Source organism: Ovis aries, chromosome 10 (genome assembly GCF_016772045.2).
Source record: "Ovis aries strain OAR_USU_Benz2616 breed Rambouillet chromosome 10, ARS-UI_Ramb_v3.0, whole genome shotgun sequence".
Lineage (NCBI taxonomy): Eukaryota > Metazoa > Chordata > Mammalia > Artiodactyla > Bovidae > Ovis > Ovis aries.
This window is the reverse complement of record NC_056063.1, coordinates 36,505,875-36,527,186: the sequence shown is the minus strand read 5'-3', so window position 1 is coordinate 36,527,186 and position 21,312 is coordinate 36,505,875. Positions and strand designations below refer to the sequence as shown.

At 39.3% G+C, this 21,312-nt stretch overlaps 1 protein-coding gene and 1 pseudogene across 13 annotated transcripts in view; both read right to left on the bottom strand.

Annotated features, from left to right (window-relative positions):
* The window catches only part of PSPC1 (paraspeckle component 1), a 92,701-nt gene extending 73,987 nt beyond the window's left edge, over positions 1 to 18,714 (bottom strand). For all 13 annotated transcript variants that reach the window (XR_009595264.1, XR_009595265.1, XR_009595266.1 and 10 more), the window contains exons 1-4: positions 18,216 to 18,714; positions 14,230 to 14,531; positions 5,810 to 5,905; positions 1,505 to 1,701 (exon numbers count right to left, since the gene is read on the bottom strand). Coding sequence is in view for 2 of the 13 variants with exons in the window: in XM_004012171.6 (XP_004012220.3) it covers positions 1,505 to 1,701; positions 5,810 to 5,905; positions 14,230 to 14,531; positions 18,216 to 18,578 (958 nt within the window). In the remaining 11 variants the exon portion in view is untranslated. The remainder of the gene's footprint in view (positions 1 to 1,504; positions 1,702 to 5,809; positions 5,906 to 14,229; positions 14,532 to 18,215) is intronic.
* Positions 9,351 to 12,219, bottom strand: LOC132657300 (ribosomal biogenesis factor-like; annotated as a pseudogene).
* Positions 18,715 to 21,312: the final 2,598 nt, after the last annotated feature.

Sequence of the window (21,312 nt, the reverse complement as noted above, 5' to 3'; positions counted from 1 at the left end):
GACCAGAATACTGGAGTGGGTTGCCATTTCCTTCTCCAAAACATGTAATGAACAGGCTAAAAAAAGCTAACATGGATTTTACACTAAAGAAAATGAGAATCTACCATATAAAGATTTATAAATGAATGCTGAGCAAATGGCTGATTCATGTCAATGTATGGCAAAAACCACTACAATATTGTAAAGTAATTAGCCTCCAATTAAAATAAATACATAAATAAAAGAAAATACTGGCTCTAGTACAAATAATAGTTTAGAGGAAGGCAAGATTAGATGACAGAAAGTCCAATAAGAAAGCCTCTGCCAACTTCCCTGGTGGTCCAGTGGTTGAGACTCTGTGCTCTCAACGCAGGGTGCACAGGTTCAATCCCTGGTCAGGGAACTAGGATCCAAAATGCTGTACAGAAAAAAAAGACTAGTTGAGTCAGTAAAATTCATAAAGAATAAAAACAATTTATATATATAAAAAAGAAAGAAGGTTGCCATAGAAACCAGGCAGCTATCTGTAGCACCTTCATCTCTGACGGGCAGCGAAGAGAAGGTAGATAAAGGTTCTGTTGTTATTGTTGCAGTCATTAAGTTGTGTCCAGCTCTTTTGTGATCCCATGGACTATAGCCCACCAGGCTCCTCTGTCCATGGGATTTCCCAGGCAAGCATACTGGTGTAGGTTGCCATTTCCTCCTCCAGGGGAGATAAAGGTTTAATGAAATATTAAATTTTAAAAAAAAAGGCAAAAAATTTAAAAGCAAAATAGAAAGCAATTAGATGCTTTAAAGAAACGCAAAATTCTGGGCAATTCCCTGGTGGTTCAGTGGTTAGGACTACACACTTCTATTCCATGAGCACAGGTTCAATCCCTGGTCAGGAAGCTAAGATCCTGCAAACTGCACAATACAGCAAAAAAAAAAATTTTAAGGAAAAAAAAAAAAAGTTTTATGGAAAATGGAAAAGTGATAGGAAGAATCAGAAAAAATTACATGGAGAATTAACAGAAAAGAACAAAGAGGAAAGAGAATATAAGCAGGCATAATAAGAAACCTAGAAACAAGGTTGGGAAAAAGTAAGTCTCTGATATATACTTAAGCAGCTTGTCACATTAAGTATCTGACCAGTGAATATTAATAAATGTATGTTATTCATAACACCTGTTATGAGCACTCTTAAAAATTCAGTTAACAACAAAAAATCACACACGAAAAAATTCAGTTAGCTCTGTCTCAAGTGTTTAAAGTGTTCTTGCCAAATACTAAGAATTTAGTCTTCCTAAATTCCCATATCCATCAGCAAACCTGAATCTTTTTCATCTCCGCCAAGGAACATCCATCTGTAATCTTTTGACACGTAGTAAGAATCTTAAATAGTCAGCTTTTTTAATAATTTATTTTTTCATAAGGAAGTTCTCTCAGAAAAGCAAAAATTTTGTTTCTAGTATTTTGAGTTTGAACTGTCTTGAAACTCTTAACTAGCTACTTCAATAGTAATGGTTATCAATGAGAAACGTACCTTGCCGCATGAGCATCAGCTGGTGCTCATGCCGGGCGGCTTCCATCTCCGCCTCCAGTTTCTCTTTGGCTTCTCGGATGTTTCTGTCAACCTGCTCACGCTGCTGCTTCTCCATTTCATCCAGAGCCTTCCATCGAGATGCATACTCAAATTCAAATGTCCCAGGCTGAGCAAAACGTGGTGGTTGTTCTCTTTCCCTAAGTTTACATGAAAAGACATAAAGAAACATATGTTTAAAAACTAAAACAACACATAAGAACTACAAGCATTACCATTAACTAAGCTCGTATAGTGTTCATGGCACTGTCTGACAAGTAACTTCCAAGAAATACTTCACAGCAATGTTGTCAAGCACTTTAACAAGCCTAAGTTTAAGAAACTGCCCAAAGATGCCCAACCAATTAGTAAGCAATAGAACCAGGATTCAAACGAAGACAACCAGATACTACAACCTGCACTCCCCAAATTACCACCTGCAATAAGGCCTTTCTGGTTTTCAATCAACAATTTTATATAAGGCAGTCTGTAACATATGAAGCAAATGTCCCCTAAGTTAATGGTCTGAAGTCAGATTTTTCTAAAAGTAATAACTTTTAGGGACAGTGATAAAGCAGAAACAGTTTGTTGAGTGTTATATGCCAGGTTAATTGTCTACACCAAATAATACAGGCCTAATTTACTTCAATTTGTATACTTGTTTGCCTTGCTAGACTGTAAACTCAATGAGCACATGAAATTCCTGTAAACCACTATACCTAAGTACCTAGCACATACCTAGCACATTGTACACATTTAGTATTTATTTCTTAAATGAATGAATATATGACGGGGGAAAAAATCTTTTAAATGAAGACCTATGAATGTACCCAACATTCAAAGAATTTCAATTATTCAAAAGTACTTTTATAAGAACACAATTCTCACCCACCAATAAAACTACTGCTGCCTTGTAATCATAAATTTTAACTTTTATTTGGGGATGGGGAGGGGAAGATGGTGGATGGGACAAAGTTGGGAGATAAAGGAGGAGGTTGTCACAGAAGGAAAACGTAGTGACAAGAAACAGCTTCAAAGATATTCAGGGGGTAGATAAAATCAAAGTTAACCATGATCAAGGGATTCTAGGCCTAAAAACAGACTTGGATCTTTTGTCTTTTTAAAGCATTGACTGGAAAAGGGAAAGGAATAGAGATCCACCACCCACTAATTTTTCTGAAAGAACTGTTTATTAGCAGTTCCTAAGTCAGGTGTTGACTACAGTAATAAATATAAAAACTTCATTTTCTCCCAAAAGAAACACTATTGAAACAATATGGATTTGGGGCACCAGAGCTGAATTTGAATCTTGACTCAAGTTTCATGAATATTCCCTTCAGAGCATAACTCTTTAGCAGTAAAGTTTAAAATATTATGAGATCATGTAACGTTTGCTGGAATAATTCAGTTATATAAACAAGTTTGGTTTGGGCTTTTTTTTTTCAATAAAACAAGTACAATCTATAAATTCCACTTCTTGTAACACCCTTATAATTCCAGTTCTCTAATTCCTGAATACAAAAGGATGTTCTACTTAGAACCTGTAATAAGCTATAACCAGAAGTCAAATGAATAGGAAAGTAAATGTAAGCCATTTGAGAAACAACATTTAAGAGAAATTTACATGGTTGAGTTACAACTGATTACTACCAATCCCTTGCTTCTAGGACGCATTCTGCTGGATGTCCCTCCCACTTCAGGGACTGCTCCCACTCAGTCTCTGTTGATTCCTTTTGACCTTTCCAACTTCTGTCAAATGAGCATTCAGGAGTTTGACATTCTTTTCCATCACATTGGTAACTTGAGCCCAAACAGCACATCTGAATTCCAGACACAAATCCAACTACCTTGACAACAGATCCCAAAACAAGGTTCCTGATCCTCCTTCCCCAAATCTACTCCTCCAGGTTCTCCATGTCAGTCACTAGCAAGTCCCTACTTCCCAGTTATTTGGGCCAAAAACCTCATCATCACTCTTTTAACTCTCTTTCTCCCACATCTCCATATCCATCAGCAAAATCCAATCTATTTTCAAACCACATTCAGAATCTGACCACTTCTGGTCATCATCACTGTAACCACTTCCTGTCAGCAGGATCCTAAACTTACCTCCCCAATCCCACCAGTGGCTCTTTATAATCTAAACAGAGCAGCTACAAAGCTGCTTTAAATTTAAAATTAAATCACTATCCTGCTTCTTCCTTTCACATGAATCACAGAAGCCAAAGCTAGTTCAATAGCCCACAAGCCCCATAGTCTGCACTCCTCCCACTACGTCCTAACTCCCCTGATCGCCACAAGGTTCCCCATACTCACCCTGGTCCAGTTCACCTGGCCTCCTCACTGCACCTGCACCATGTCAGTCCTCCCCCAAAGCCTGCAGAGCCGTACCCCTCAGCTGACTGAGATCCCTATCCCACCCGGTGCCCTCCCCCACCAGCCCCTTCCCCCCACCTCCGCTTTCAAGTTCTGAATCAAATACTACCCTCACAAAGCTTCCTTAACCATCTGTATAAAAAGAGGCATATTCTTCTGCTCCCCTACACCCACTTTTCCCTGTCTTTCTGCCACCTTTATTTTATTGTTTATCCCCTGCTTCCCAAGGGCTTCCGTGATAGCTCAGTTGGTGAAGAATCTGCCTGCAATGCCAGAGACCTTGGCTCAATTCCTGGGTCGGGAAGATCTGCTGGAGAAGGGATAGGCTACCCATTCCTCCATATAGCAAGAATTTCTGGTTTATTCTGTTCATTGATACATCTCCAACACCAGTTAAAAATAAGCACCCAGGGACTTCCCTGGCGATCCAGTATTTAAGAATCTGTCCTGCAATGCAGGGGACGTGGGTTCAATCCCTGGTCGGGAAACTAAGATCCCAAATGTCGTGAAGTTACTAAAGCCCTCAAGTCACAACTATAGAGTCTGTGTGCCACAACAAAAGCCAAATCAATCAATAAAAAAGCACCCACATTTGTCATTTAAATCAACTACAAGGGGAAAACCAGTCTACACTAAAATATCAAAGAGTGCTATTAAAACGTGTAAAACATTATTTTGAACACAAACTATCAAATCTTAAAATCATAACCATTTTTTGGTCAGGATGAAGAGAAATACTTTTATGCATACACCAATGAGTATAAATCGGTATAATATTTTGGGAGAACCATCTACCAGAATTAATCACCATTAAATATGCATACTCTTTGACCTTAGCATCATACCTCACTTTAGTGGTTTTAAATGGTATTTCTCACTACTTAGTATATTTATTAAAACATTAATCTTTGGTTCAGTATTTATTGTGTAGCCCTGCCACTAGAAATCTAAGCACCATGAGGGCAAAAACAGTTCTAAGTTGCACTGGCAGCATCTAGGACAGTGCCTGGCACAAAGGCGTTCCAATATTTAGATTCATGCATGCAAATATTACAGTGTTTTTTGTTTTTCAGTCACACCACACAGCATGTGAGATCTTAGTTCTCTGACAGGGATCAAACCAGTGCCCCTTGCTTTGGAAGCACAGTCTTAACTAATGGGATCACCAGGGAAGTTCACTACAATCTTACTATAATAAACAACTGAGTAGTTAAGAACAACACAATGTATTCACACAGTCAGCTTACATAAAAATATCTGAACCACACTGAATGAAAAGTACTTGTTAAAAGGTTATTTTTTTTTTCATCTTTAAGAATTCTTTGAAGAAGGAAATGGCAACCCACTCCAGTATTCCTGCCTGGAAAAATCCCACAAACAGAGGAGCCTGACTGTCTGTAGTTCATGGGGTTGCAAAGAGTAGAACACGACTGACAGAGCATGCATACAAACACACAACTTTGAAGAATAATTCTTACCCTTTCCCAAGTTATTTAACTAGAACCATCTTTCTACTCTTGCTAAAGTCTCCTCTTAATTCATAATACACCTGTAGCATAGTCAATACAGAAACTTTTGTATCTAAAATTCACTGTTTCTCTGGCATAGGTACTACAGACAGTATACTCTTATGGAACCCAACCATGCCCGTTATAAAAGTTGAACTTTTTGAAGTCAAGTTAACCTTTTACCAAGATACACAAGAAAACTAGCATTCCATGTAGACCAGCCCACTCTATTGACCAGATTGTTACTGGCTAACAATTGTTACTAGCTAACAAGACTAAATAGAACACCTTATAATCCAACAATATTCATAAACAAATGTAAAGTAATAAATACCCTTGAAAGCACATTCTAAATTTATCAGAATTTATCTTATTAAGATCTTACTTATGGTACTGCTGAGTTTTCTGCATTAGTTTCTCTGGCAAACCATCTTCATCATCAAACTGTTCCATGGGCTCCACAATGACTGGACGAGGGGTCCTGGATAGGTAAAAAGCATTAATAAGAATTAAAACAGTATCTAGAACTAAAATCTTCCTAGAAATCTTTTATAATAATTCCAAAATACAAACTTGGAAAATTTATCTGAGAAAAAAGTCTCAGAAAGTATCACATATACACATAAAATCAGTCAATAAACACTGGCGCACCAACACAGGTGAACATCTAAGTCAAAAATGAGTGCTTATTTTTAGAGCATGGAGTCTATTCGAGACCACAGAAAAAAACATCAACATAGACCTGCCTGACCACTGCAGTTAACTTCTACAAAGAGCAACGCAGAGGAGCAAGTATCCAACTCGCCTGTGTGTTTCATCCACACACATACGCGGACCCCCATCCCCTCCATGGCCTCAAACTCCCAACTTCACCCAGCTCCTAACCTTCCACTGCCCAACTAGTCTCAAAAGGAAAAGTCTTTCTAAAACCTAAAATATATCAGCCTAAAAGATGTCAGTCAAGCAAAAGGGAAGGGGGTGTAGAAGTGAAGTGAAGTCGCTCAGTAGTGTCTGACTCTTTGCGACCCCATGGACTTTAGCCCACCAGGCTCCTCCATCCATGGGATTCTCCAGGCAAGAGTACTGGAGTGGGTTGCCATTTCCTTCTCCAGGGGATCTTCCCGACCCCGGGATCGAACCCAGGTCTCCCACATTATAGGCAGACGCTTTACCATCTGAACCACCAGAGAAGTCCAAGGGGGTGTAGAGGGACAGCCAAAAGCAACACAATCAAGGGAAGAAATGGGGTGTGGGGACAAGAGTAGATGATGAAAGAGTTGACCTGGAAACCCTCCTTCTGTATTGTTTTCCTAAGGAAGGGAAGGCTCACTGAAGAAAGACAAGAGAAATAAGTGGAGGAGATGACATACTAATATTAAAGTTTCCTTGCTATCAGTCTCTCAGCATGAAAGCAAGTCTGAAAAATGAACAGATGCTTTAAAGAGAAAAAAAATCATGGCTAACTTCTGAGGTGTTAACAGAGGAGCTAGAGAGGTGAAGGAGCTTTCAGGGTTCAAAATATTTCCCTTTATAAATAAAGACCCAGAGATTAACAGAGACTAAATCCTTCTCTATATGGAAAGTAAAGCTATAAAATGGTCACATAAAAAGTTATTCCTGAGCTAGTGAGACATTTGAGAGAAAAAAAGAATCACAAGCATGTGTGGAATACCTTAGAGTAAATAAAAACAATGCAATTAGAAACCTCAGGTAAAGTGAGTGGAAACCCAAAAGAAAAAGAACTTACAGGCCTCATTCTCCAGTCTGAGACCTCATGTCAATACGTAAAAACAGAAATGTAATAAAGAATGAGTAAATAGACCCTCAGAGAGTTCACATGACTCAATGAAGTTTGAGAAAGCAGCTGAGAACTCCTGAACCCACCCAGCCCACAGGAGGATGTGGTACTTGTAAGAGGACCCAAAAGGGCCCAAGGACAAAAGGAAGACACGTCGTATGAACCACTTACCCCCTGGAAGCTGAGGCAGGACCACAAACATTCAAAGAGTAATAGAGCCAGGTAAGAACTACACCTGAGTAACTGTAATTGTACACCTGAGTAAGTGTTATAATTATACAATTCCAACTTCAGGGACTTCCCTGGAGGTCCAGTGGTTAAGACTCTGTGCTCCCAACACACTGGGGGAAGGGTTCAACCCCTGGTTAGGGAACTAAGATCCCAGATACTCCAAGGCTTGGCCAAGAAAAAAAATTCAATTTCAACATAAATGTGGCCACTAGATACTTTTCTACAAGTTCTCTGGCAGAGAACTTGACAAACACATACAAATGTTATATATTTACATCTTGCTTCCACTATTCCATTTCTCAAGAGATATATGAGTAAGTGAGTAAGGATCACCCACAACCATTCATCATATTAAGACCATGCATGTTGCACACAAGGGACATCTTTAAGGGACTGTGTCTTGTTTTATTGGAATACGTGCTAAAATGTGAACATTTATGGCTTCATTGTATGCACCACTCTTGTGTCCAACCCACCTTGTTTATTTAAGTTTTAAACTTAACATAAGGACTCAAAGTTCTCACTACTGAGCACCCTAGGTTCAATCTCTGATCAGGGAACCAAGATTCCACACCCCACAAGACTTGGGAGACGTGGCAAAATAAAGAAAGAAGGAAAATCTAACTTAAATTTTGTCTACAGGACTTTCCTGGTGGCTCAGTAAGTAAAGAATCTGCCTGCCAATGCAGGAGACACAGGTTCGAGCCCTGATCCAGGAAGACCCTACAGGCCCTGGAGCAACTGAGCCAATGCACCACAACTACTGAGCCTGTTCTAGAGCCAGGGAGCTGCAACTACTGAAGCCCAAAGTGCATCACCACTAGAGAAGAGCTCATGCAGCAACAAAGACCCAGCAGAGCCAAATAAGTAATTTTTAAAAATTTTGTTTATACATGTAATTACTTAATTTACTCCTTCTACAAACATAGGTAAATATTATATAGAAAAAAAGACTGACAACCATGTGTTAAATCTGGAATTGTTGATACCTTTTCCTTCTCACGTTGCCCCTAAGTTAATCATTACTTTGACTGTAAAACTGATAAATGTTCAAGTGTGAAAAATTTTAAATATAGTAATTTTTATGTAACCAAGTAAGACCCAGGACTTCTCTGGTGGTCCAGTGGCTAATACTCAGCATTCACAATGCAGGGTCCCGGGGTTCAATCCCTGTTCAGGAAACTAAATCCCACATGCCACAACTAAGACCTGGTGCAGCCAAATAAATAAATAGATAACTTTTTTTTAAAGTATAAAATACATTGATAGGCAACGGAAAAAATTTTAATATTCAATTAGGATTAAATTCTGACATTCAATATTAAATAATAATATTGGGTAATCGTTGTTTCCTCAGTGTGACAATTACACTGCAGCTCTGCAAGAGAATATTCAAAGGATATACATGCCAAGTACTGTAATTCAGTACTGTACTCTGCAGCCAACTCAACTGAATCGGCAAATAAAAAAGAAAAAAAAAAAATGTATGTATTTCCCATAGTGAAAAAGCTATGGCAAAATGCTAACAATTAGTGAAGATAAAGGTAACATTTACACTAACATTAAAGGATTCTTTAAAGGGAAAATATCTTTCTCTAAATTGAAATTAAAAGACACATTTTCCTGTTTCTAAGGAAACAACTCCCACAGCATTGTTAGGGTATAATTCGGAAAACAGTAAGAACAGACCACTACATCTTCATTTAAGTTAACCTGCAATGATCTTTAAAACAACAAAATAGTGAAAGAAAAATTCGAAAAGTGAGCACTTTTCATTATCATTATGCCTCCTCAATTTATGTGAGTTCTAAGTATCAGCACTTCTGCTGCTCTAGATATGATTCTAAAGTTTAAAGATGTGGGCATACCATTATAATCATAAATTTTTAATTTTCCCTTTTTATCATTTTTCTGCCTCGTTAGTAATTTCGAAACAGCATAGATATATAACTTATACATACTTTTTCAACTATGTGTTAAGCATTATACATACTGTATACAAAGCTATTTATCTAAAGCCATGTATAGTATACAACATTTCATGACAATTTAAAGATATTTTCAAGAGAAATCTTGATTATAAAAGATGTCTACATTCAGAAACAAAATCCCTGTAATATTAACTAAGATATCTGAGATTCAGTTAGTCAATAAATCTGATCACCTAACAGGTTCCAAGACTAGTAGGAGCTAGGGACCCAAGGATAAACAAAACAATCCCTGCCAAGTCTTCTAAAAATTGCCCCCGCCCCTAAATGAGAAAATAAAAGGATCATTTTAGAGCCAAGAAAAAAATCACACTGTCAGAAGGAATAAGAGAGGAGCCACTTTAGATAAGGCAGTCAGGAAAACCCTCTCTATAAATCAACACTTCAGCTGAGACCAAGTATTCAAACAGCAGGGAGGACATCTGGAGCTCCATGAGAAGCTTTAACAACAAAAGACCTAAGCAAGGAAAATCTACAGAAAGTAGAAACCACTCCACCTGTGGCATACTTTAAGAAGCAAGGAATTTGGCATCAGACTGAACTCCACCATTTATTAGCTGTGAAATCTTAACAAATTACTTAACATCTCTGAGTCAATTTATTATCTGAAAAATGGGACAAATAATAACCAGTTCTCCAGAAATCCAAGAGATCGTGATTATGAAATAAGACAGATAAAATGTTCAATACCTTGCCCATTCCCTCTAAGTGTTGTGTGTTAAGTGTTAGTCACTCAGTAATGTCCGACTCTGTGATCCCAGGGACTGTAGCCAGCCAGGCTCCTCTGTCCATGGAATTCTCCAGGCAAGAATACTGAACCAGGAGAAGGAAATGGCAACCCACTCGTTTTCTTGCCTGGAAAATCCCATGGACAGAGGAGCCTGGTGAGCTACAGTCCATAGGGTCGCAAAGAGCCGGACATGACTGAGAGACTTCACTTTCACTTAAAATCATTGCAGACAGTGCCTGCAGCCATGAAATCTAAAAAATTTTTTAAAAAATAAAAATAATAAAAAGAAGAATACTGAAGCGGATCACCATTTCCTTCTCCAGGGGATTTTCCCAATCCAGGGATTGAATCCTCTTGCATTGCAGGTGGATTCTTTACCATCTGAGCCACCAACCAGGGAAGCCCTCAAAACTGTATATAAATTATTTTTTATATAAAACATTTAATTGACTGGTCTTTGGGGGGAATCTGATGCATCACCAATGTATTACAACTGGACCACTAATCTTGTAGCTTCATCAACATTAAATGGTACATTTTCATGACACTGCTGAGAAAACTGTTTCTGCAGCAGCTCAAAGCAAAGGCCTTTTGAGAAGTCTGTATGTTCCTTTTGTTTATCTAGAAAAGCTTTATTCACTGTTAACTTTTTCGGCATTCACAATGTTTATATTCTTAAAGATTGGTGGTAACAGGTTTTACTTTATTTTTAACCTTAAAGCTTTTTTAGCTAGTTATATGGAATACATTCCTGGACTTCTGCTCTTTTAGTTTGTTCTTGGCCATCATCAGACCTCCAAGATCCCTGTGCAGCTGCTCAAGTTCCAGGTGATGACATCTGCATGTTATTTATGAATTATTCTAAAAGCTACCTGTTAAGAAATACTTTGGCCACCTGATGTGAATGGCTGACTCACTGGAAAAGACCCTGATGCTAGGAAAGACTGAAAGCAAAAGAAGAGGGCGGCAGAGGATGAGACGGTTGTATGGCATCACCAACTCAATGGACGTTAATCTGAGCAAACTCTAGGAATTAGTGAAGGACAAGGAAGCCTGGCATGCTGCAGTCCACGGAGTCACGAAGAGTCTGACACGACTTAAGTGACTGAACAAGAAGAAATAGTTAAATATTTATCAGTTACCGACTAACAAACCGCAATTAATCAAAGCTTACAACAGAAAACATATACTAATTACATGCTTTGCCTACTGCTTTAGGACTTGCTTTCCTTCACTCTTTCTATTGCAAACTTACTAAGAATCCAGGAAATATCAGAATACAAGTGTCAGGATTATAGTGTTAAACGAGACAAAGTCCCTACCTCAGGGGAGCTTACATTCTAGGTAGAGAATGCAACCTTAAGTGCTATGAAGAAAAGTTAAGTTGGAGAGTAAAGCATTAGGCTATTTTAACGTAAAACAGTCAGCTTCCCTTAGGAGATAACATCTTACCAAAATGTGAATGAAATGTGAGAGCAAGATCTGTGATGACGGGGAAAGAGAGCATCTCTCTAAAGCAAAGGGAATGGGAACAAGACCAAAATCTCTGAGAGAACAAGCTGGCAGAGCTGTAAAATGTCTGCTCTGCAAGAGCTTCAGCACAAATGCTTAACTGTCAAAAACAAACTGAAAAATGCTTCACAAGTCACCAAACTAAGCTCCTTGGAGATAGAAAACAATTTTTCTACACTGTCTTTGTATCCAATTCCCCAAACCCTAAATATCTGAATGATTCCAATCAATAGCTTAAGTGCCAGAGCTAAAAGAAATCCATTCAATAATCAACTTAGGAACTTTTACAAATTCAGTCTGAAGACTAAGAATGCACATTGAGAACTTTCTTGTGGGCAAACTGAAAAGAAAGCCATGTTAATATGGCAACAGGTTTAATGACCACTATAATTACTTTAAAATATTTTTAAGCAAATGGACAAACACATCACATTCATGGATTGGAAAAGTGCTGATACTGTGAAGATGTTAATGTTCCCCAGAATGATCTGTAGATTCAAAACAATTTCAACCAAAAGCCCAGCGAACTTTTTAAATTGACAAGCTGATTTTAAAATCAGTAAGGATATACAAAGAAATGATAATAACCAGAACAATTAAAAAAAAAAGAATAAAGCTGGATGCTACTATCTGACTTCAAAGTCTAGGATAAGGTAATTAAGAAGTACAGTAACAGCATAATAGACATACCAATCAATGAAACAGGAAAGAGAGCAGATTTTTTTCCAGTTACTTGATAAAGGTAAAAGGTAACAAAGGGAAAATCATAACCTTCTCAATTAATGGTACCAGAACATTAAAGCAATGAACTGCTATCTCACCTCATACTCAAAACGTATCACAGGTTTAAACAAAAAGCTATAAAATTTCTCAAGAAAATATGAGAAAGCTTTGCTACCTTAGGAAAGGCAAAGATTTCATATACAAAAATTCCAAGGAACAAACCAAGAAAGAAAATAAATTGATAAACTGGACTTCACAAAATAGAACAACTTCTGGTTTGAAAAACACGATTAAAAAAAATTTAAAGGACTTCCTGGTGCTCCAGTGGCTAAGACTCTGCACTCCCAATGCAGGGGACCTGGGTTCGATCCCTGGACACTCCGACATGTGGCAACTAAAAATCTTGCCATATGGCAACTAAACATTCTACATGCCCCAGTTAAGATGGAAGATTCTGTTTGCCGCAGCCAAGACCAGGTGCAGCCAAATAAATCCATTAAATAAATTATCTTTTTTAAAAAATTAAAAAGCAAGCCACAGACTGGGATAAAATAGTGTTAATATAGGCCTAGACCCCAAATTGTCAAAAAAACATTAAGACAAACCAGCCAATTAAAAAACAGGCAAGGAACTTCTCTGGTGGTCCAGTGGATATGACTCTGTACTCCCAATGCATGGGGGCCGGGGTTTGACCCCTGGTCAGGGAACTAGATCCCACATGCCACAACTAAGCTGCGGTGAAGCCAAATAAATTTTGTTTTCAAGGCAAAAATATCAACAGACATTTCACAAAAAGACACATATCCAAAAAGCACATGAAAAGATACTTATCATCAGTTGTTAAGAAAACAATATTTAAACCACAAACAGACACCACTACACTCACTAGAATATCTAAAAATTTCAAGTGTTGCTGAGGGGCATGATCATTAGAACTCTCTTATTCATTGCTAGCGGGAATGTAAAATGATACACATATCTAGAAAACAGTTTGGGATTTCCTCATAAAGTTGAACATACATTTACTCCTAAGTATTACCTAAGCTACATGAAAGTATACTGTTCACAAGAAGTTTTATACACAAATGTTCGTAATAGCTTTATTCACAAAGGCCAGTAGTCAGAAGCCACTTGAACATCCACCCAAAGGTCACCACAGTTGTAACTTGGCCATAAAAAGGAACAAAATACTAATATAGTGATATGGATGAAATCTCATAAACATTATGCTAAGCAAAAGAAATCACACACAAAAGAATATATACTATTAATATATAACTTCATTTATATGAAATATAAGAAAAAAACAAAACTATAGTAACAGAAAGATCAAGAACAGTCTAGGCAGGGATAAGAGGAGTAACTGCAAAAGGACACATAATTTTTGTTGGATGCTGAAAATGTTATCTTGATTGTGGTGGAGGATAAATGACTACATACATTTTTTAAAACTTCACTGCACTATACATGCAAAACTGGATGCATTTTAACATATGTAAATTATATTTCAAAACTGATTAAAACCTCATTCATTAAATGTAACGTTTTGCTTTGCACCTAATACATATTCAATAGGCTGAATAAAAATGGTAACACAAAACATTCCTGAGATTCCATATGGATTAATACACTGAAGTTTGAGTAAACTATTGATTCTTGACTCCTGGAGGTACACAAATAATACCCTTATTTGTATTCACTGAATACTTACTCAACACCTATTTACCACATGCCAAGACAACATACAGGGAAGGAACTACATAGAAAAGAGGCAGAACAGAAAGAAGCCTATGTGTAACTCTATAGAAGACGTTTAAACTTACGTTGTTAGCAAGAACGCCCCATCACCACATCTTTCCAGAGCCTTTCGTGCAGGAGGTTTTGCTGCAAATTCCACAAAACCTTTTCCCGTGGCTCTACCACGATCATCCACCACAACAACAGCTTTCTCTACTGGACCAAACTGGGAAAATGCTTGCTCTAGTAGCTCATTGGAAACCACTGGAGAAAGGTTCTTAACAGTTAGGGCTGCTCCATGTGTAGCAAAACGAATTCGGAGAGGTCTGCTCTTCAAAATGGTGCCATCCAGCTCTGCTTTTGCAATTTCAGCCAGTGTTCTGGACTCCTTTTTAGGAAGAAAAAGATCACTTTTTAAAAAATTATAGTTAACAAAAAAATTTTTAATAGTGGCTTGTTTCTGAAGAGGGCTGGGTAGTTTTACAAAATGGCTGACAGGGCCACTTTGTTTCTGTGTCTTTCAGTTATGGTATCACACGTATTTTATTAATTTTAAGATAAGTAGTTTTAAACATTTTAATAGAAAGTTCCAACCTCAACATTCTGTTAAAAATCCTCACTTAAAGATGATCTGTTCATAAACAGACTGCTATTGTTTAGTCACTAAGTCAAATCCAACTCTTTTATGACCCATGGAGTGTAGATTACCAGCTATTAAATATGCAACCAGTATCTTTTATAAGTCTCCTAAATGTATTAAAGGAAATACAGAAATACTTTTTAAGACCAAGTATCAATTACTAGAAACTACTATTGAAAATAGTTTCTCTATACACTTCATGTTTGTTATTTGTATCTTAATAATGTGTACCACCTCTCCAATGCCGGACAAATCCCTTTTCATTTCCATTTATTTTACATTATTTGTTTAAAAAAAAAAAAAACTGCCATCAGGTGTTATTAATTACTTCTTCTAAAACATTTTCATGGTCTACACATTTCTCCCACTACACTAAGAAAAGCAAATACCCGTTCATGGGCTATAAGAAGTCTCTCCATTAAACAGAAAAGCATGTACACATATCCTTGTTATTATAAACTAGAGAATATGTTCATTGCCGAACTACAAGGTAAGTGAATTTCCTTCTTGAAGAACTCAAAAAGTTTCTACAAAACACAGGCAGGCATCTAATACAGCAAACTTGTAAACTTACTACAGGTATGTTCTTTTTCAGTTGTGAGAACTTCCAGCAAAAAACTGAAAGAGGCTTAATATGCATTTTGTGAGAAAAGTACAAATTGTACTTTCTAATGAAAAAGTCTTAAGATCACAACAGCTTTTTATTCAATCTCTGAAATGTTCACAACAGCTTTAAACTACTTCACTTATGCAAAAATCTACCTACAGAATTAATTTTACAAAAACAAATGAACCTAACCTCTTTAGATATTCAAAATGGCCATTTTATTACTCTTTAACTCTGTAATAGCAATAGTACCAGCAAACATTTCACAAACACCTAACAAGGGTTACGTCCTTTGCAGCCAAGATGTCAATAATTCAACAACTCTTGAGAGCTAACTTTTAGGAACGGAGTCTTGGATTAGAATTGCTGTCACACATATAACTAGGAATGAGAAGAAACATGAGCAAATTTCATGGGGTGATGATAGTATCTTGATCTAAAATCACAAGATTATATACTAAGTATCTGTGCATCTCATTATACGTAGGTTTCAAATACCTTAAAAAACAAAATTGGACTCTAGTTAATGGTAAGCATGCTGAGTCATGGACTGATGGATGGAGTGAGACAGAGATGAACAGATACGTGAAAAAATTACAGCAAAATTTAATTGTAGACTCTCGGTATTGAATGTATGAATATTGAGTGTATCAATGTTCGTTTCTAAACTCTGAAAGTAGTCATAATAGTATGTTTGTGGGCAGGGCAGGAGAGAGCGAGCCTGGTGAGGACTCTATGAAGTGTTTCTAGAGGGCATCTTCTGTTCAGATTCAGTCAGATATAGTGACAAAGTGTGACATGTCATTTTTCAAGAGAAACAAATTTTCATTTTTATGTTAAATCAAGTACTTTTTATTGTTGGAAACAAATACAATTTTTAATACTTTCTAGGAAAAATAATAAAATGTTTATGCTGTCAAGAATTTCATGCCATAGTGCATCTTCAAAGTTTATACTTTTGGTTTTAAATGGTTGTACATCAGAGTTTCCCAACCTCAGCATATTATGGACAAGATAATTCTTACTGTGGGGGCTGTCCCGTGCACTGTTGGATGTTTATGCCAGTAGAACCACCCCTCCACCGCCACTGTTTAACCACCAAAAATGTCTCCAGACATTGCCACATGTCCTCTGTGAAGTAAAACCACTCCATTTGAGAACTACTGCTCTATATGTGTACTGAAGTAACTATCAGACAATTAAAATTATGTATTTGAAATGAACCAAGGATTTCCTTACTTCATAGCTCAGAAGTGACAATAACTTTTACTAAGTGGTTATTACATGCCAGTCATTTATTCCTCCCCCATATATTAATACACATACACAGGTCTTTGCCTTATCCTTCATCAGCCTCACCAACAATCTCATGAAGTGGGTTTTGCTACTATCCTCATTTCACATAGGGAAACAGGCTTATAAAGGTTCAAGTAACTTGTCCAAAATCACACACAAATCTGATTTGAACCTATACAAAATTCACAATTCATCAATACAGCCTTCCAGCTCTATCTCTGAATCACACTCTTCATAAAACATTGAAATTACAGGTTCTTAAAGGAATACAGAAAACAAAAAACTGAAGTTACTACCCCAAGAGAGACTGCTTGAACTTGGGTCTAACAACCTCCACTGGCTCCACTTGCCACTTTCCAACAGCCACTACACCAGCACTACACACTACAGCCATTGTGCTGGCTGTAGCCTGTTGTTTAGTTGCTAAGCTGTGTCTGACTCTTGACAGACCCCATGGACTGTAGCCCACTAGACTCTTCTGTCCATGGGATTTTTCAGAAAAGAATACTGAAGTGAGTTGCCATTCCCTTCTCAAGGAGATCTCCCCAACCCAGGGATGGTAACAGCCTCTCCTGCACTGCAGAATTCTTTACCACTAAGCCACCTGGGAAATCCCACACCATTACCAATATTCAGATCAGGTACTTATATTCAGATCAAGTATGCACTATGATTTTCCTAAACAGAAAAAAAAATGTCTAATAGCTCACAAATATTTAAAGTTTTTAAATTCACCTGTTAAACACAGAGTTCAGATTAAACAGTAAAGTTACCCAGGAACTCAAATCTCAAACTAAACTGTAATTTCCAACTGAAAAATTTTTAACATTCTTACACAAATATTTAGGGTGATGGCTCTGAAGAAGCGTATCTCAAAAGAGCAGACAATAGCAGCCCTTCTCACCTCCCCATTTCACAATCCTATAGAAAGCTTTTTTGAAGAAAAGTGAGGACCCGTGTTATCCAACAGTAGCAGCCACAAACCACATGTGGCTATTTAAACTGAGAACAAACAAAATTTAAACTTCAACTCCTCGGCCGCAATAACCACATTTCAAGTGCTGAACACTCACATAGTTATACTAGTGACACTTAATTAAGATCAGTTTTCTCCATATTAAGATTTTTGCCTTGTCCACTCACGGAGAGAAAACCTATTAAAGTACCTGAACCAAAGATTTACTTCATAACTCAGGATACTGATAACTTTTACTTAGTGGTTATTACAGGCCAGCCATTAATTCCTATTAAGGTTTAGATGAAACGGGAAAAAAAACGCGTGCTATTCTACTACCACAGGGCGTAAGGGAGACACAAAAAAAGCGGTAAGTCCTCGTGGGAAGTTCCCTCACGCGAGCCAAGCGACAGCCGCCCGGCTTGGGGGGAGGGGGAGGAGTCCGAGGTGAGGGAGAGGTGACGGGGGGTCGAGGTGAGCCGGGGACAGCAGAGAGGCGAGGTGAGCGGAGGGAAAATGAGGGACCTCGCAGCGCCCGAGCCCCGGGAGGCCCGCGCCCCAGCCCGCCCCTCACCAGGCGGATGAAGCCGAAGCCGCGGTCGCGGTTGATGAAGACCTCGCTGGGCTCGCCATAGCGTTCGAACAACCGCTTGAAGTCGTCTTCGGTGATGTCCGTGGGCAGGTTCCCCACGAAGAGGCGGCAGCGCTGCGTGTACGTCTTCTCGCCCGGCTTGAGGAAGCTCTTGATGTCAATGGTGAAACCGCCCTCATCAGCCGGCCGGTCTTCTCCGGCGGGCGCGGCGGGAACCGGCGGCTCCCCCGGCAGCGCGAGCGCCAGGGCCGCCGGGTCCCCCTCTCCGGCCGCCGACTCCAGAGCGCGAAGGCGCGCCGGGTTCTTCTCAATGCGCACTTGCTTCAGGTTTCCTCTCAGCATCATCTCAGCGCGTGCCTCCCGAGCCGGCCGAAAGCTCGAAATGCACGTTGGTGTCGACCCAGGGAACAGAGGTCGGGAAGAACTAGCTTCGAAACACCTCCAGCCAGCCGCCCGCACTCACGCCCAAGATGGCGCCGCTATAGCCGCGGTCGGAGAGAGAGACGCCACGCAAGCCCCGCCCCTCCGAGGGCGCGCTGAGGCCGATGCGCCTGCGCACTCCTGCGCCAACGTCGCCCTGGAGGCGTGCGCATGCGTACCCATGTGCGCGCTTCCCTGTTCCCAGCCTTCCCAGGACGCGGAAAGATGCGGGTTCTCAGTACAAGATAACAGTGGCCGTAGGTGTTGCAGCAGTGTGTCAAAACGCAATGATTCAGGGAAACATCCACATTCTCCTTGACATCCAGCTCTATTTTCAATGACAGCGGGAAAGTGAAGACTTGCAGATTTTATACATAGCATGAATAACGAGGTATTTCCCAGTAATTGAAACAAGTGAAAATACATTTCCGCCCTTTTCAAGAGCAAGGTTATTATATTTCGTAATGAAAAATCCAGTTCTATATAATAGTTGTGATGTTGATTATTCACCTCAAAGAAGGACTCCCTGAACTATGGATCACACTCTAGGACAGGGTCATCAAACGTTTTCTGTAAAGGGCCAGATGGTAGATATTTTAAGATTTTCAAGCCGAATACTATGTCGGCCAAACTACTCAATTCTGCGCGGTACCGCTCCCGGCAGGCACATTAAGTATTCAAAAGAAATCCATTCACGGTCACTTTACAAACCCTTCAGTTTCTCGTGAATTTAAATGCTTATTTTAGAATGGGCAGTGTTGCTGTGCTGTGCTTAGTCGCTCAGTCGTGTCCGACTCTGCGACCCCATGGACTGTGTAGCCCCGGTACCCCTCTGTCCGTGGGATTTTCCAGGCAAGAATACCGGAGTGGGTTGCCATGCCCTCCTCCGGGAATCTTCCCGACCGGGGAAGATCTCCCGGGTCTCCCTCATTGCAAGTAGGTTCTTTACCCATTGAGACACCTGGAAAGCCCAGAACAGCAATAATACTTAGTATCGGCCAAGATTTTGCATGAGACGTTTAAATTAAAAAATTGGAGAACGGGAATGCCTCTGCTATTTACCCAGCTGGAATGAAAACCTGTGTTCACACAGACATGTATGAAAATCTCTATAGGGATTTTATTTGTAATCAACGAAAACTGGAAAGAACCCAAATGTCCAACTGGTGAATGGACTAACAGTGGTACATTCATATAATAGAACATATTCAGCAATAAAAAGGAAAAAACTACTGATAAACGCAATAATGTGACTCAAAGGCTACACACTAAATATATGACATTCTGGAAAACTAGCTACAGTGGTTGCCAGAAGCTGGAAGGGAAAGTAAGGTTGACTAAGTAGAGACAGAGAACTTTTTGGAAAGATGGAAGTAAACCTTAGCGATTGCCTGACAGTCCAGTCCTTGGTACTCTGCCCTTTCACTGCAGTGGCCCCAGGTTCAATCCCTAATCTGAAATAAGATCCTCCCCACGTCACTCATAGATGATATTGTCAAATTTGTTAATTTCACTGAAGAAAAAGACACAATCAGAAGAAAATTGCCTCATTCTATCAGCACCAAATCAACCTACGTAATTCCATATGTAGCCATACGTGCTGCCTTAGGTCCTATTAATAAAACGACTGGTCAAAAATCCCAAGGACAAACCACTGGATGGCATCTTTTAAGTGCTTTGCTTCTACAGTTACCTAATCCCCTTCCAAGGTGAATAGTTACTTGATCTAATAGTTAACAGATCAGTCCTATTGAACTATTCAGTTCTACTGAACTATTCCCACCAGCAAAAGAAACTGTTAATGAAACTAGCATCTTGAAAAAAAAAAGGGGGGGGGGGAACTATTCCAGAACCACAGGTTGTCCTTTAGTTACCATTTCTTGTTAGAGAAGACTCCAGAGTCCCTTGGACTGCCAGGAGATCCAACCAGTCCATCCTAAAGGAAATCAGTCCTGAATATTCATTGGAAGGACTGATGCTGAAGCTGAAACTCCAATACTTTGGCCACCTGGTACGAAGAGCTGACTCATTTGAAAAGACCCTGATGATGGGAAAGATTGAGGGCAGGAGGAAAAGGGGACGACAGAGGATGAGATGGTTGGATGGCATCACTGACTCAATGAACATGGGTTTGGGTGAACTCCAGGGAGGAGGATGCACAGGGAGGCCTGGCGTGCTGTGGTTCATGGGGTCGAAGAGTCCGACAGGACTGAGTGACTGAACTGAACTGTAGTCAAGCAAGAAAGGAAACAAGTTGTGTTTGCTTTGTCTTGATTCACTCATCACCTGATTTCTCCTTCAGCCACACGAGCACATGTCTATCCCACATTCCATCCCACTGAAACCTCTCTTGTCACCATGGGCAACATCTCCCACTTTGACCAGAGACAGCTGTCCTGTCACAGATCTTGCAGTAGCATTTGACACTGTAGATCTGGGAGTTTCATCACGTGTCATATAGAAAAAATACCTTCTTTGCAGAGTTTTTGTGCATATGAAACGAATTAATTCAAGTACAGTCTGCGACTTCCCTTGTGGTCCAGTGGCTAAAACTCCACACTCCCAGTGAAGAGGGCCTGGGGTTTGATTCCTGGTCAGAGAACTAGATCCCACATGCTACAACTAAGATGTGGTACAGTTAAAGTATATAGTCTTAGGG